We start from the raw sequence: 12,923 nt of genomic DNA, 5'->3' as shown, positions 1-12,923 counted from the left end.
GGGACTGTGAAATGCATTAAACATGCATCTAAGTAATAATGAAAAACTGCTTGTATTGTTTTGTTACTCTGTAGGAGAGTGAAATATTTTAAACAATCCAATTTTACAGATACTGTATTAACAATTCTCATTATTGTCTTTAAATAGCTATTCTACAAAATGTAACAACAAAATAGTCACAGTCCAAGAAGTCACTCCAGAATAAAGCCTATTAGGTGTTAGTATGGTTATACTTGTACTGCAGCCAGTGGACAAACATTAAAGCTGAGATAGTTTGGCTTAAATGTTGGATTACATAGTGGACATCATTGTTTTCACAATAAATTCATCATCTGCTTTGTATTTGTTTGATTCACTGATATTTCTCTAATGATAAAAATACCACGGTATGTTTAATTGTGGTGTTTAACAATTCTGCAAAATTACAAAGCCTAAAGTTAACTTGCACGATGAAAATCTGCTTTTCCTGATGACACTGGTTTTGTAGTTTTGGTTTTTGTTTCCCTACTATCACAGCCTTTCCTTTTTTTTTTTTTTGTTTCCACACAATTGTGTCACATGTTGCTTATTTGAGATAGAGAGAGTAACTAAAATCATTTAGAACATAAACGCTTGGGTGGGTGGATACTGCAGCACAGATATGAAACATCACATTTTTGTCTGATGGCTATAAAGCTTGTTGGCAACTTTGTGAAACTGCTGACACAAAAGGCACCCATCAAAGGCCTTTTGCATGTTATCATAATAAATACATTCATCACTTTTATTATTTTTATTTGGTTTTTACTGTACTTTTGTGTGTGGTGTCCCAGCAAAGTAAAAATAAATAAAAGGAAAAGACCCAGAAAACCAACTGCTAAAATAAGATGTTGCTTATTATAGGAATTAACTGAGGACAGCATGTTGTGAGATTGTAGAGCTGGAGCTAAACCAGTTTTTATCCCAGACTGAATTAACCAAAAGGACATTCAGTGTGCCCTTTACCAGGGTATGAGCTTTTACTAAAGTGCAAGGCTCTGGAGCTAAATCTCTGTACATATCAGGAAGAATTTGTACCATCTCAGACCAATGAAAGGCCATCAGCACTTCTGAAGTAAGGAAGTAACAAAATGTGGTAGATTAGATGGTTTATAACTGATGCTTCCATGCACTATTTTATGCACTCTGGATTAAATCACTGTAATAATGGCAAAAGAAGAAGAATTGCCAAGCTTGCCTTCCTGAAATGAGCAACTGCTGATGGCTGATGGGAAGTGAAGTGCAATTGCCAGGTTTGCCATTCCTAGCAAGTGCCCTGCAAGCCCCTGGCCCTGGCTGGGGGTGGCATTCCCTGTGCCTGTGCCCCATCGTGCTCCCGTGGTGCCACCGTCAGAGGGGCAGGGCACAGCCAGGGGTTACTGCACCTCCACACAGCCAAGGTGATCTCTATATGTTCATAAAACAAAGAGCATTTCTGAAGAATGTTACATGTACAAAAATATGACTTTCAACTCTGAAAATAAATAAGTTCAATTTATTAAGAGCTGGTGTCAATGCTGAACAAAATACACATCTTCCGATAAAGAAACATTTTGGTGAAGTGTAGGGTTTTTTTCTTGGGTTTTTTTTTTTGATTTACTAAAATACAAGTTGGACCTTTTTTCTTTTTTGTAAATATATCATTTGTCTCCCTTAATTACATATCCTTATAACTGTGACCATCATTCTCCTTTAAGCCAAAGACTGAGGGTTTGTTGGGTTTTTTTAATTCTTAGGAGTCTGGCCACATATGCCATTTTTAAAAGGGAAAATACTCAACAATGAAAAAGAAAAGAAAAATATATTTTTTTCTAATAAATAAAAATAATTTAAAATGCTAGAGGCTATACATGAACTAGTTTTGATTATGTTCATTTATAAATGAAATAGTTTCCAAAATACGTGGAAGCAATATTAAAGGCAGACAAACAAAGATCTGTCTACTTTATTTTCCCATTAAGCGTGCCCTTCTTAACTTCTCCATCAGTGGTTCAGCAAGTAAGAGGAATAAATGTCACATCACCATTCATGAAGTTTGTCAGGCTTTATAAAAATAGTTCTGGCTTCGAAGGAGTCAACATTCATCTTCAACTTCTCGTATTGGTGGTATCAAGCTGCTTGTCGATTTGTATTGATTGATCTGATTGGCCATGTGAGTGCTCATGGGCTTGATTTGAATGTTTCTGGGATAGGCATTATCCGGCTCATCTGTAAACCATTTCTTTTCTGCTAAGGAGCAAAAAGGGGTAGAGACAGAATAAGGAGGGAAAAATGAAAGTGTTAATTAGTGAAGCACACATACACAGAAACATAAAAAAAAAAAAAAAAAGAAAAGAAAAAGGGAGCAGTCAGTAAAGTTTATAGAAAACAGAGATCAATAGAAGGTGACTTTGACCAATTACTAGCAGTACAGTGCATTAGATTAATACCTCTGAAAATACAGTCATGAAAGGAGGATGACGCTTGCAGATTTGATAATAGAAGCTAAAGAAAACTGCCAATATGCTAGTTTGCTTGTTGGATGTAAGAGAGCTCTTTTCTTGTGCCCATGCTCTGGTGATTCATTTATTAAAAAAAAAAAAAAAAAAAGATAAAAATCAAAGTCTAAACTAAGAAGCCAAGGAGAGCAGCTGGGATAAGGGTAATACAGAAAAGAGCATGTGAGTCTATGCACAGAGGAGCACCTAGAGAGTCAGAGACTTCTCTGAACCATTTCGGCCTTGGGGTGATGGCTACTGCTGGCCCAGAAAATCATGCAGGAGAACATAAAGAACTTTCGACAGTTGGTGCTAGAATAAATAGGAGTTGTATTCCTGCTGCCAGACAGCAGCCTTGCTGCACAGAGTGGGCATTAAATCCCTACTCTGAAACACAGGTGCTGGGGCTCTGCTGAACTCTGGAGTTTAAGATGGGCTGGGGAACACAGCAGACACTGCAGGTGACGGTGGCAGGGGCTCCAGCTAATCCTGAATGGATCAGTCCGGATAGGTGACTGCAAGGCAAAGGAAGTGAGGACTTAAAGGAAAATTAGAGAGGAAGCTCTTTCTATTCTGTCCTTGAGCAATGCCTGTTTCCATGAGCACAGGAGGAATTTTTATGGTGCAGCTTTAAGGTGGGCTGGGAGCAATGTGGGAGGATGCTGAGAGGCTGCAGCATTGCAGCCCTTTTCCCGCTGTTCAGCGCTGTAACCACTGTGTTGCACTGCTCCTTTGCAGGTATGGACAAAAGCTTCTTGAAATTCACAAAAGACAACAAAACAATTCTTAAACCCTTTAGAGAGCATTTTCTGCTGTAATTTCTCAATGACAGGTATGTAACCTTACAAGAAAACTTTATTCCAGGACTTGGGAACTCCTGATCTAGAGAGTGGCTGATGGCCATTAGGTGCACTTGTGCCTTGACAAGCATTTGTGAACAGAGTTCTGCCTCCATTCTTGTCCTCGTTCCCCATGTTCCAGAGGTGGGTGGGAGAGCAGTGGACACTTATGGTTCTGGGCATTTCATTATTACATGGGAGGTTCAAAGTGTGTTGTATCAGAGCTGCTACTCTAACATGTATGCACTGCTTCTCACTCCAATCCAAAATACTGCAGAAGCGTTAGTGCCTCACTTACATAATATAAACTGCTACTTTTCTAACCACTGAAATGGTTCACTGGAATCAGAACAGGAGTGGAAAGAATGCTCATTTTTTAAATAAATAAATTATTGAAAATTAGCAAGCAAAATTCACCTTAGAAACCCAAGGACTGAGCACAAAAGCTCAGGAGGTAAAGGAGAGAAAATAAATTGAAAGGCTGAGAAAAATAGTGGAAAAATACTTAGACATAACTGCACAAAAATAAACAAAGACCTTTGGAGTTTAGAGTCTCTCAAGAAGTAGCTTAACCTCCAGAATTTTCAGTCACTTTCATGAATAAAAAATTAAACCACTTCCGCTTTATGTGGATTTTTAGAATTTACAAGCCAAACCCCCATTCCACATTAAAACCTTTGCTACCTGTTCTTACACATTTTTAAAAAATTAAATCAAACCCAGGAATCATATTACTTATTAATGGCTTATTACTGAAGGGAAATGGAACTACTGTATTGTTTTTCTTGTAATTTTCTAAAATGCTTTTCACTTGTGTTTAAAAATATCCCACTCATTTGTGACCAGACTAAATAATTCCCTGCCCCCTTAAAGGTGCCTGAGTCTGAACGCTGTTCAATCTCCCATCTCCCTCTCTCTCACCTATTATAATTAAGTTCCCTTTGATTTGAACAGATTGGACGATAGGAATTCATAATGTTACATCCTGCACACTGAAGCTAACTGATTAAGTGCTTTAAATTATTCTTCCTGACAGAATGATAAAGTTACAATCTGTTCAGAGATGATCTACAGCTTGCCAGACTCCTACCGTTTCTTTCTACATTCATTTATCTTTTTGTCAAGCAGTTAAAAAAAAAAAAAAAGCCTCAATTCCATAGATCTTTTAAAGTAATCAGAACATCTGAATTATTAATGAGACTTTAAGGGAATGATTCCTGATGGGGGCCGGTTTAAGAAAGGTTGTAGGAAAAAGAAGTCTGGGAATGTGTACACATCAAAATAATTTCAGCTCCATTTAAAAAACCATTTAGTTCAAGTGTGACACATGAACCATTATGCATTTGTGGAAACCAATTTTATGTGATCTACGATTAAACTAACCTTTCAGAGAGGTGTAAAGTGTGATGGTTATCATGTTTTAAAAGCCTTGTGAGATCACATAAACAATTTCAAACTAACAGTTTTCTAATGGTTTGTGTTTAAAATGATTTTGAGGCAAGTTAAGCACCGTGAACTTTCATTGCTACCTTGTTTTTTTTAACACATGGTGCAAAAACTTTCCTTACAAACAGAACTTGGTTCAAGTTAATTCAATGTTGTAGCAAGTAAGGGGAGGCTTGTGTGAGTGCTAGGAATCAGAACTGTGTTGTGTTTCTCAGCAGCCAGTGTAAAGCACTTCAAAATACCCTGCTTTCCCTAAATTTTTCCAAATAAGCTATTTATTTATGTGTTAAATTTAAAATAGAACTCCTATACAGGGAGCTGTTCTTTAAAAAGACACCACCCAGTCTCTTTTTGCCTTTACCTGGCAAGTAATACATACAGAACTTTAATAATAAATGCAGGAGCTGGTAGATTCTAATGTCTTTTGCTGTTTAGATTTCTTTTTGCCAGTGCTGAAACCTTGACCCAAGCATTATCATTCTCCAGCATGCAATGCTTGGATCCAGCTTTATACCTTTCTTGTTCCTTTCTGCTGTCATAATTATCTTTGACCACATAACAATGAATCTCCTGTGCAAATTCATTGGCCTCTCTACTTACCTTTGAAATGTGAGCTTAACACCCCTAATCTTTACTCTTGGACACTATGATATTCTGCTCCCAGTCACTAAATGTTCTTCTTGAAGCCCCTACACACTTTTCAGTCTTTTATGCTATGCTAAAAGTCTGCTTTTTGGTATGTGTTCCAGAGTCTAAATACAGATTTTTATCTTTAATATTTACTTTTTCCTTTACATCAGCTCAGGAACCCCCTTTTTAAAGTCTTTATATATTGCTATATTCACCAAGTATTTTTAAGCTCTCTGTCACATTGAGTCTGTTTCTCTCCCTTTTGGAATATGCATATTGATCCTTACCAGAAATGTTTCTACATTATAGTGACAACAGGCATAGTTTTTTACCTTATTTTTTTTAGGAGCTGCTAAAAAAGTCCCTGATCTTCCTACGCTATTTGACAGGCTTCTTTTTGACAGCATCACCTGAGAGAAGTTGGAACAGCTTAGTAACTGAATGTATCAGATGGCAGAAAACACTCTCCTCTCAGACATCTATGTTTGTAACGGCCTATCAGCATCAGTGCATCCATGAGGGTTCAAAAGGCTAAATGCTCACATTACAAATAAATAAAAATTAACGTTTTTGTGGAACACTCTTCCCCACAGCATTAAAAAAAAAAGGATATAAATAATCAAAGTAAAAAGCTCAAAACACAGTTTTCTTCAAGTTGTATAGGATTGCAGCAATTCTCTCCAAGAGATTCATTGTATTGGTGCTTTAAAATTTCTATCATTAATTTTGGACTGAGTAGCAACTTAGAGCAAATGTCACTGTGAAACACCCTCTCTTCTAAGCAGAGGCAAAGAAAATACCAATACCAATACCCAAACATAACACAAAGGTTTTACTATATTTGTATTTTCACCATAATCCCAGGTTACTGTTCAACTGTTTAAAACATGCATTTTTTGTCTTCTGTGACACTTGCAGTTTCAAATTAGTTTGCATGTATATGTTTGTGTGTCTCCTCCCTGCATGTAACCATTTTGTTTATAACTAAGCTGAAAATTATTCCATGTAATTTGTTCCTGCATGAGAAAGAAAATTATTGAAATTTTCTCCACCCACCTGCTCAGAAATTCTTTGTTTAGCAGATGAATATTTTACATGCAGCAGGCAGTAAGAAATTTGCAGGGGAAAAGAGAATAAACTATTTTTTATATGAAGACCTTTACTTTACTCCAGGGCAACAAAAGTTTTGTGACAAAGAAAATGTTCTGGACTTGTTCTTGATTTTTTATTTTTTAAACAACCAGAATTCTTAGTTTTGACAATGGGAATTTCACTGGAAAATGCCTGACTCTCTCTTTTCAGGTCAACAGGAACCCATGCCAAGATCCTGCAGGTTTGCTAGACGTGGTTTTGTGTCAACGCTTAAGCTCACTAAGAATTTGGTTTCCAATGCTGAAACCATGCTGGGACTGATATAAATGGCAGGACCTTAATTTAAAAACCTAAAATGTCACTTCCTGACATTAGTGATAATTCTTTACTTTCAAAAACTAACCATTCTACTATGGTTGTCTGACCTGGGCTAGAACAGGAGATTTCCTCTTACTTTTCAATATAAACACCAATATAAAGTTGATTTAAGTATTTCTCTGCTTATAATGCTCCATTAGTGTATCCATATCAGAAAACCTTCATCACTATAAAGTATTTGATCAATCTGACTATAGTCAGCAGTGGAAATTGTACACAGTACTACCAAAAGTCAAAAGTTTTAGAATTCTAGCTTCAGGATAGAGGACAGAGGTGGAGTAGACTCGAACGTAATTTGAAGAATTTAGATTTGATTTATATTTATATTAGATATTCCTCTTCTGCTGCTCACAAAGTAGGCAAGTTACTTCTCTAATGTACACTGTTTATGTCTTTTCTATTTGAGCTGCACTGTAATACAAATACTATTTTTTTGGATAAAGATCATTATGTAGCATGTGACAAGTGGCTTCATATTAACACCCTTCTTTCTCTGCTAAATGGAAAACAGATAAAACATTAATGGAAAAGCATTTTGGTGTCAAAGCCATTAACATTCTTCCAAAATGTGTAACTGCTCTCAACTATCTTCAATCAATTCTGCCAACATAAAAAGATGCTCATGTACATACATGGGGAATAGGAGAGTAGGGAGGGGAAGGTAGGAAAGAAATTGGAATGAGGAATGGGAAATTAAAGTAATGTCTGCACCACGATAGGCATCTTCATTGAGCAGGAACCTGGGTGTTTACAAAAGGACACGTGCAATTAGAAAGGCAAGCAGATGAGAGGAGAAAAAAACAAAACAGGGTTGAGAAACAGCAGCAGCAGCAGCAGCAGCCAGTTTTACTTCTGGTTTGGTGGGAAAAAAAAGGCAAAAGAAAACCAACAAAACAATCAACCAAACAAACAAACCAATAACTGAATAAGGTTTGTAACTATTTTTTTTAATTTCACAAGTTTTCACAAGGACAAAGTTATAGAGGGAAACCCACAGCAGTTGCTAGGTCATGCAGAACCATTAATTTTCATACCTTGGCCCATTCTATTCATCCTTGTTGCACTTTAGAAAAAGAAGTAAGCTATGTAAGTTTTACAATGCTTTTAAACTGTCATATTTCTGGTTGAGCACTTTAACTGGCACATCCTTGTAGCAATAAATATTCTGAGGGCAAAACACGATAACTTTCTTTGCAAAAAGGAACACGAGAATTTTTCTTTATGGTGAAGAGCAACTGTAATAGTCTCATTTGTAGGGGAGCGACCATAATTTGCAATGCATTTCACTGATTGGACTTACAGCTGCGTTTGAATGCACACTCACACATATAGACTGTATTCCAATCATTATGCTCAGCACTGCACAGTGGTATTCTCTGTAGCCCACTTACACGGTTCCAGGTTTTGTCAGTAAAAGTGCTTGGCTTCATTGTCAATTCACACAGCAAGCAAATCTTCAAAATTATCATGCGTGGGGAAGGGGAAGGTAGAAGACAAAACTAACCATAAAAGCACCTTGATTGGGTTGGCAGTTACAATGCTAATCATTCCAAATCTAAATATTTTTCTGTCTGCATGCTTTCTTGCTGGATAGCCAGGGAAGGGGGTATGTGTTTCTGCCCTCCCTACCCTCGGAAACCCTCCATAAACCTAGAGCTAGCTTTATATTTCAAAATATACATTGGCTTCTGAAGTTTAAACCTAGAAAAAAAAAAGTAAAAGCAAGCCTGGACTATCATTCCTATGGCTGTCTAGGGCAGGTTCCTTTCCACTGCTTTATTTAGCTCCCTGCCACAACTTTTTTTGGCTACATGTGTCATTGGTGACAATTTGCAAGAACTAAATTCTGGCAAGTGCACGGAACACGACGCCTCAGCGCTGTGAGTATTTCCAACCCAGCCCTCTTGTTCTCCTCATTAACAGTCTGGGGCACAGCACCTTTTCTCCCCAGATGGGAGAGACTTAAAGGCACTCAGTTGTCTTCCCTGTATTCCTGCATACTGGCATGCACCTGTTGAAAACGCCAGGTAGAACACGCAGCAAGACTTCTGGAGGTTCTTCACATATTAGGACCCTTGTTGGAAGATTTATATGAACACTAACTTGGAAAAGTTAAACTACCATCTGGGGAAAGGAACAAAGTCCCTTGAGATCTGATATGCAAGCATAGAAAAAATGCTTGCTCTTTTCTGAACATTATTTATTCTGTACATAAGGTGACTAATTCACCTTTTAAAGACGTAAAAGTCCCAAGAAGGCAGTTTTTAATGACTTACATCCAATATTTATGATACATATGGCTTTTTATCCCAAATGTCAAAAGTGAAAGAAAATATAGCTATTCATGTGGCAATATAAATAGACAGAATAATAATTTAATATGCAATTAGACTCTTTCTAAACTTAAATTAAACCATTGGAGTTGTAAAACTTCATGCCCCGACAATTTCAGTGTTAAAGGGAAAATATACCATCTCCAAAAGACTAGTATTTTAGAGAAAGTTCTTGAACAAGCAGAAAAGTCCCTGATATTGCTTTGGTATAAAGCAGATGTCTAGCAGTAATCTATACAAGGAGTGTAAGCCCTATATAATATAAGCTTTGAGAGTGAAAAATCAGCAGGGATTTTTTTTTTTTGCATGGTTTTTGTTTGTTTTTTTTTTTCAATAGGAGAGTTTTATAAGCTTCAAATAAATGTATGAGCTCCTGTAAATATAAGTATTAAAAAAACCTACTGCAACATACATCAACACTTCTGCACTAAATGACTTTCTTTGTGTAACTCTGACATCAAGAGCAAGTGTTCATGTTAAATATACTCTGTTTTCGGATATGTAGAGTAACTGCAGTGAGTTATTTATGTTTTCAGTGTGCCTATGGGTTTGGTATTCTTTTTTTATTCTCCCCTAGCATCATAAATAACTTTTGGTCCGTCTGCTTTGTTGCTGTTGTGCTTAAGGGTTTTATGGTGGTGAAATAAAAATGACAATCACATGCACACTGTCATACATATGCAAAATATGTGTACAAAAAAAGGGAGAACTCCATGGGAAAACAGGGAACATTACTGCTGGAAACATTAACCGGGGAGAATGGGTGGTGAATGCAAGTTTCACACACAGTGGGAGCAGATACACATATCAAAGTCTATCCTCCTGCACATACTTCTGTTTGTCCCGGGAATCTCTGCTCTTGGTGCGGTTCGGTCGGTTGGCTGTTGATGGGATGGAGTGGACTGATGAGCTCTTCTTGCTGGAAGAGTAGGAGGAATGGGAGGAATGAGAAAGGCTGGCTCGGGACTGGCCAGCGTTGTGGTCAAATTGCATCAAACAGAAGATCAAGTCCGTCGGCACAAGCTCGAATTCATACGGTGGGTTTGTGATAACATAACTGGAAGGAACGGAAGACAGAAAAAAAGAAAGTAAAAGAAAACAGGTTTAGATTTATACTAAAAAATTTCTTCTAGAGTTGTTAGCTCAGGAACACTTAGCCCAATTTTTGCATTTCTATTTATACCTAGTTTTAGCTCACATAATTCCCGCTATGGTTTAGGACCTTTTTAAGTCAGCTGTCACTTTTTATGTTTTCTTTCAGAAAGACAAAATGCCTGAGAATGATGTTCTTCAAGTGAATCACATAATGATTTTTCAGAGAAACCACCAGACAAATCATGGTCCTTTTCTGACTGCACCATAATGCAATGACTCTAGCGAATATATTTATATACTGACAAAAAACAGTACCATACCCACCACAAACAGTATTTAAAAGAATGGCTGAAAGGCAGAGAGAGGAGGATTTCACATGCAGCTTATTTAAATACATATCACATTTAAATACATATTTACATAGTTATTAAATATTTAAATATAGCCAACAGAACAAGGGATATAATTATTGGTCTGGATTGTGACTGTAGTTAAAACAAGTTAAGGAAAATACATCAATAACTTTACAGGAAGGTTAATTTTGTTCATTCACTCCACATGTACATTCATGGCCTCAAAGAGCATTTATAAAGAGAAATCTGCACATCCAAGAATCCAATTTATTGCTTAGTATAAATCCCAGGCCTAAAATAAAAAACTTGCTCAATTTCATGAATCCCCACCTTCACCTAATGGCCTTTCAGGGTATGAAGGACTTATAAGAGCAGCTGCTAAATTTTTTCATGCATGTGAAAAACAGACTTGAGCGAGGCAATCGGCATTTTCTGTCCAAGCAAGAAATGAGTAAAAATTGAACGTGAAGCTCATGACTTCTTTTCAAATTAATTCAATGCTCACAAGAAATCTGCTTAGCTCCTTCAGGGACAGAAGTCCCTTATTACGCCAACAAATAATCCCAAGTATAGTAAATACAGTGTAAATCTAAACTGCAACTCAATTTTTCTACCCAATTTATTCAAATTCTTACAGAAGAAGCCGCTTTGGTGGGCTGTAGGGCTGTTTATTGCCATGTTCACCCAATAATGATGTTTTCTGTAGAGCATGAAACAGTAACAGATGGTAGATTTGTGATACTTCTGGTATGGGTCTGTGTGTGTATTTCTAGGAAGCAGTTAATTAAGACACATTTCAAGCAAGCTGCTAAACGGCCTTCAGTTTGCAAAGATGGAAATGTGTCTGCTCTATTTAAAGCACTAAGGTCAGGCTTGCTACTGAAGTAAAAATGTAGTCTACCAAGAGAAGGGTTTCCATTTACTGGAAGAAATTATGCTTAGACACAGATGGTACTGATGGGAAGCCCACAGGAGTATTATTTGAGCATTCAGAAAAAAGACTAGCTACTGTAATTTAAATTATTATCCCACAACTTAGAGTTGATTCATATAAGGGAACTGAAGTCCTTTCCTTGCAGGCAAACAGTGGATCATCACAGAGCAAACAAGCTAAAGATACACTCTGAATATTTAATTAAAAATTTTTGAATAAAATCAGCTGACAACTTACACTATGATATCCAGCTTATGATTTAAATTCAGATAGAATCATAGTGAAATCTTTAAAAGAGGATTGTGGAAAAGTTATGCAAAAATGGATCAAGCTCTTTTTTATATTTATTAAGCCACTGGGCTTTTCCTTGCTGAGAAGACTGCAGAGCAGTGAAGCAGAGATGTTCTAAAAGACCAGACTCACCGTTTAGTGCATTGGCTGGGAGTACTTAGATGTGCATCCCTTAATCGATAAATTCCAAAGCAAAGCATATTGTATGTTTTCAGTGCTTTACAAAAGAGATCTCCATAACAACCTCCGTCCTAGAGGAAAGAGAAGAGATTAAAAAAAAAAAAAAGCACATTTTTTCCTTTCTTTACTCCGTCAAGGAACAGTCCTACAGTATGAACTTATAAAAAAGGGACAATGTATAGACAGTCTATTGTTTGTCTCAAATGAGAGCCTTTTACCCAAGGAAATGAATAATCTAAATGTTTTATTTCAAATGAGTAAATACATAAAGTGATGATTGTTATTTTGGAGAGCCTTAGTCCATAAAATAATGTCAAATTAGAAAGAGTGAGTGATTTGCTTTAAGCTGGAAATCTAAATTTTTGTACCAGACAATGCATATTCTACAAATTACATTAACTGTGGTATTAAAATTGTTAGTATCTTTGACCCTTTCTTGGCAGCAGTCATACTGTCATCCAGACAAAAAAAAAAAAAAAAGAGGAGCACAACAGAAATTAGAATTCAATGGGTTTAAAAGGATAATAAATTATCTGCTGCTGTAAAATAATGGCTAAATGTATGATTAGCAAAAAATAAGTTTAGATTTGCTCATTTGTATATCCAAAATAGTGATTCTTAAATAATCATGAGTGTCAATGCATTCTGCCTTCACAGATGTAGTGCAATTGAGGCTCTGGTGAAACAGCATTCAAAAGATTCGTGTTGCTTATTTTGTTTGTGGAAGTGTTAAGCTGCATGCCAAAGAGTTTTGACGTGCTGCTAGTCTCAGCTGCAACTAGACTGCTACATCAACTGAAGGCTGTAGGCTTCTATCGTGCACTCCTGCCCTAATCCTTAAACTGGGATTCCCTGTC

General features: G+C 36.7%; 1 protein-coding gene across 34 annotated transcripts in view; it reads right to left on the bottom strand.

The window, feature by feature from the left end:
- Nucleotides 1–518: 518 nt before the first annotated feature.
- KCNMA1 (potassium calcium-activated channel subfamily M alpha 1) overlaps nt 519–12,923 on the bottom strand; it is a 406,748-nt gene continuing 394,343 nt past the window's right edge. For 10 of the 34 annotated variants that reach the window (XM_074544761.1, XM_005481495.3, XM_074544760.1 and 7 more), the window contains 4 exons: nt 12,019–12,137; nt 10,046–10,270; nt 7,915–7,943; nt 519–2,247 (listed from right to left, as the gene is read on the bottom strand). In XM_074544761.1, coding sequence (XP_074400862.1) covers nt 2,093–2,247; nt 7,915–7,943; nt 10,046–10,270; nt 12,019–12,137 — 528 coding nt within the window. In that variant the 3' untranslated portion in view covers nt 519–2,092. Of the gene's footprint in view, nt 2,248–7,914; nt 10,271–12,018; nt 12,138–12,923 lie in introns of those variants that run through there. The other 24 variants (XM_005481496.3, XM_074544763.1, XM_005481502.3 and 21 more) reach the window with 4 other exon arrangements.

The sequence above is a fragment of the Zonotrichia albicollis genome, chromosome 7 (genome assembly GCF_047830755.1).
Source record: "Zonotrichia albicollis isolate bZonAlb1 chromosome 7, bZonAlb1.hap1, whole genome shotgun sequence".
In the NCBI taxonomy this organism is placed as follows: Eukaryota; Metazoa; Chordata; class Aves; order Passeriformes; family Passerellidae; genus Zonotrichia; species Zonotrichia albicollis.
The sequence above is the reverse complement of the archived record's forward strand: the minus strand, read 5'-3'. Positions and strand labels throughout refer to the sequence as shown.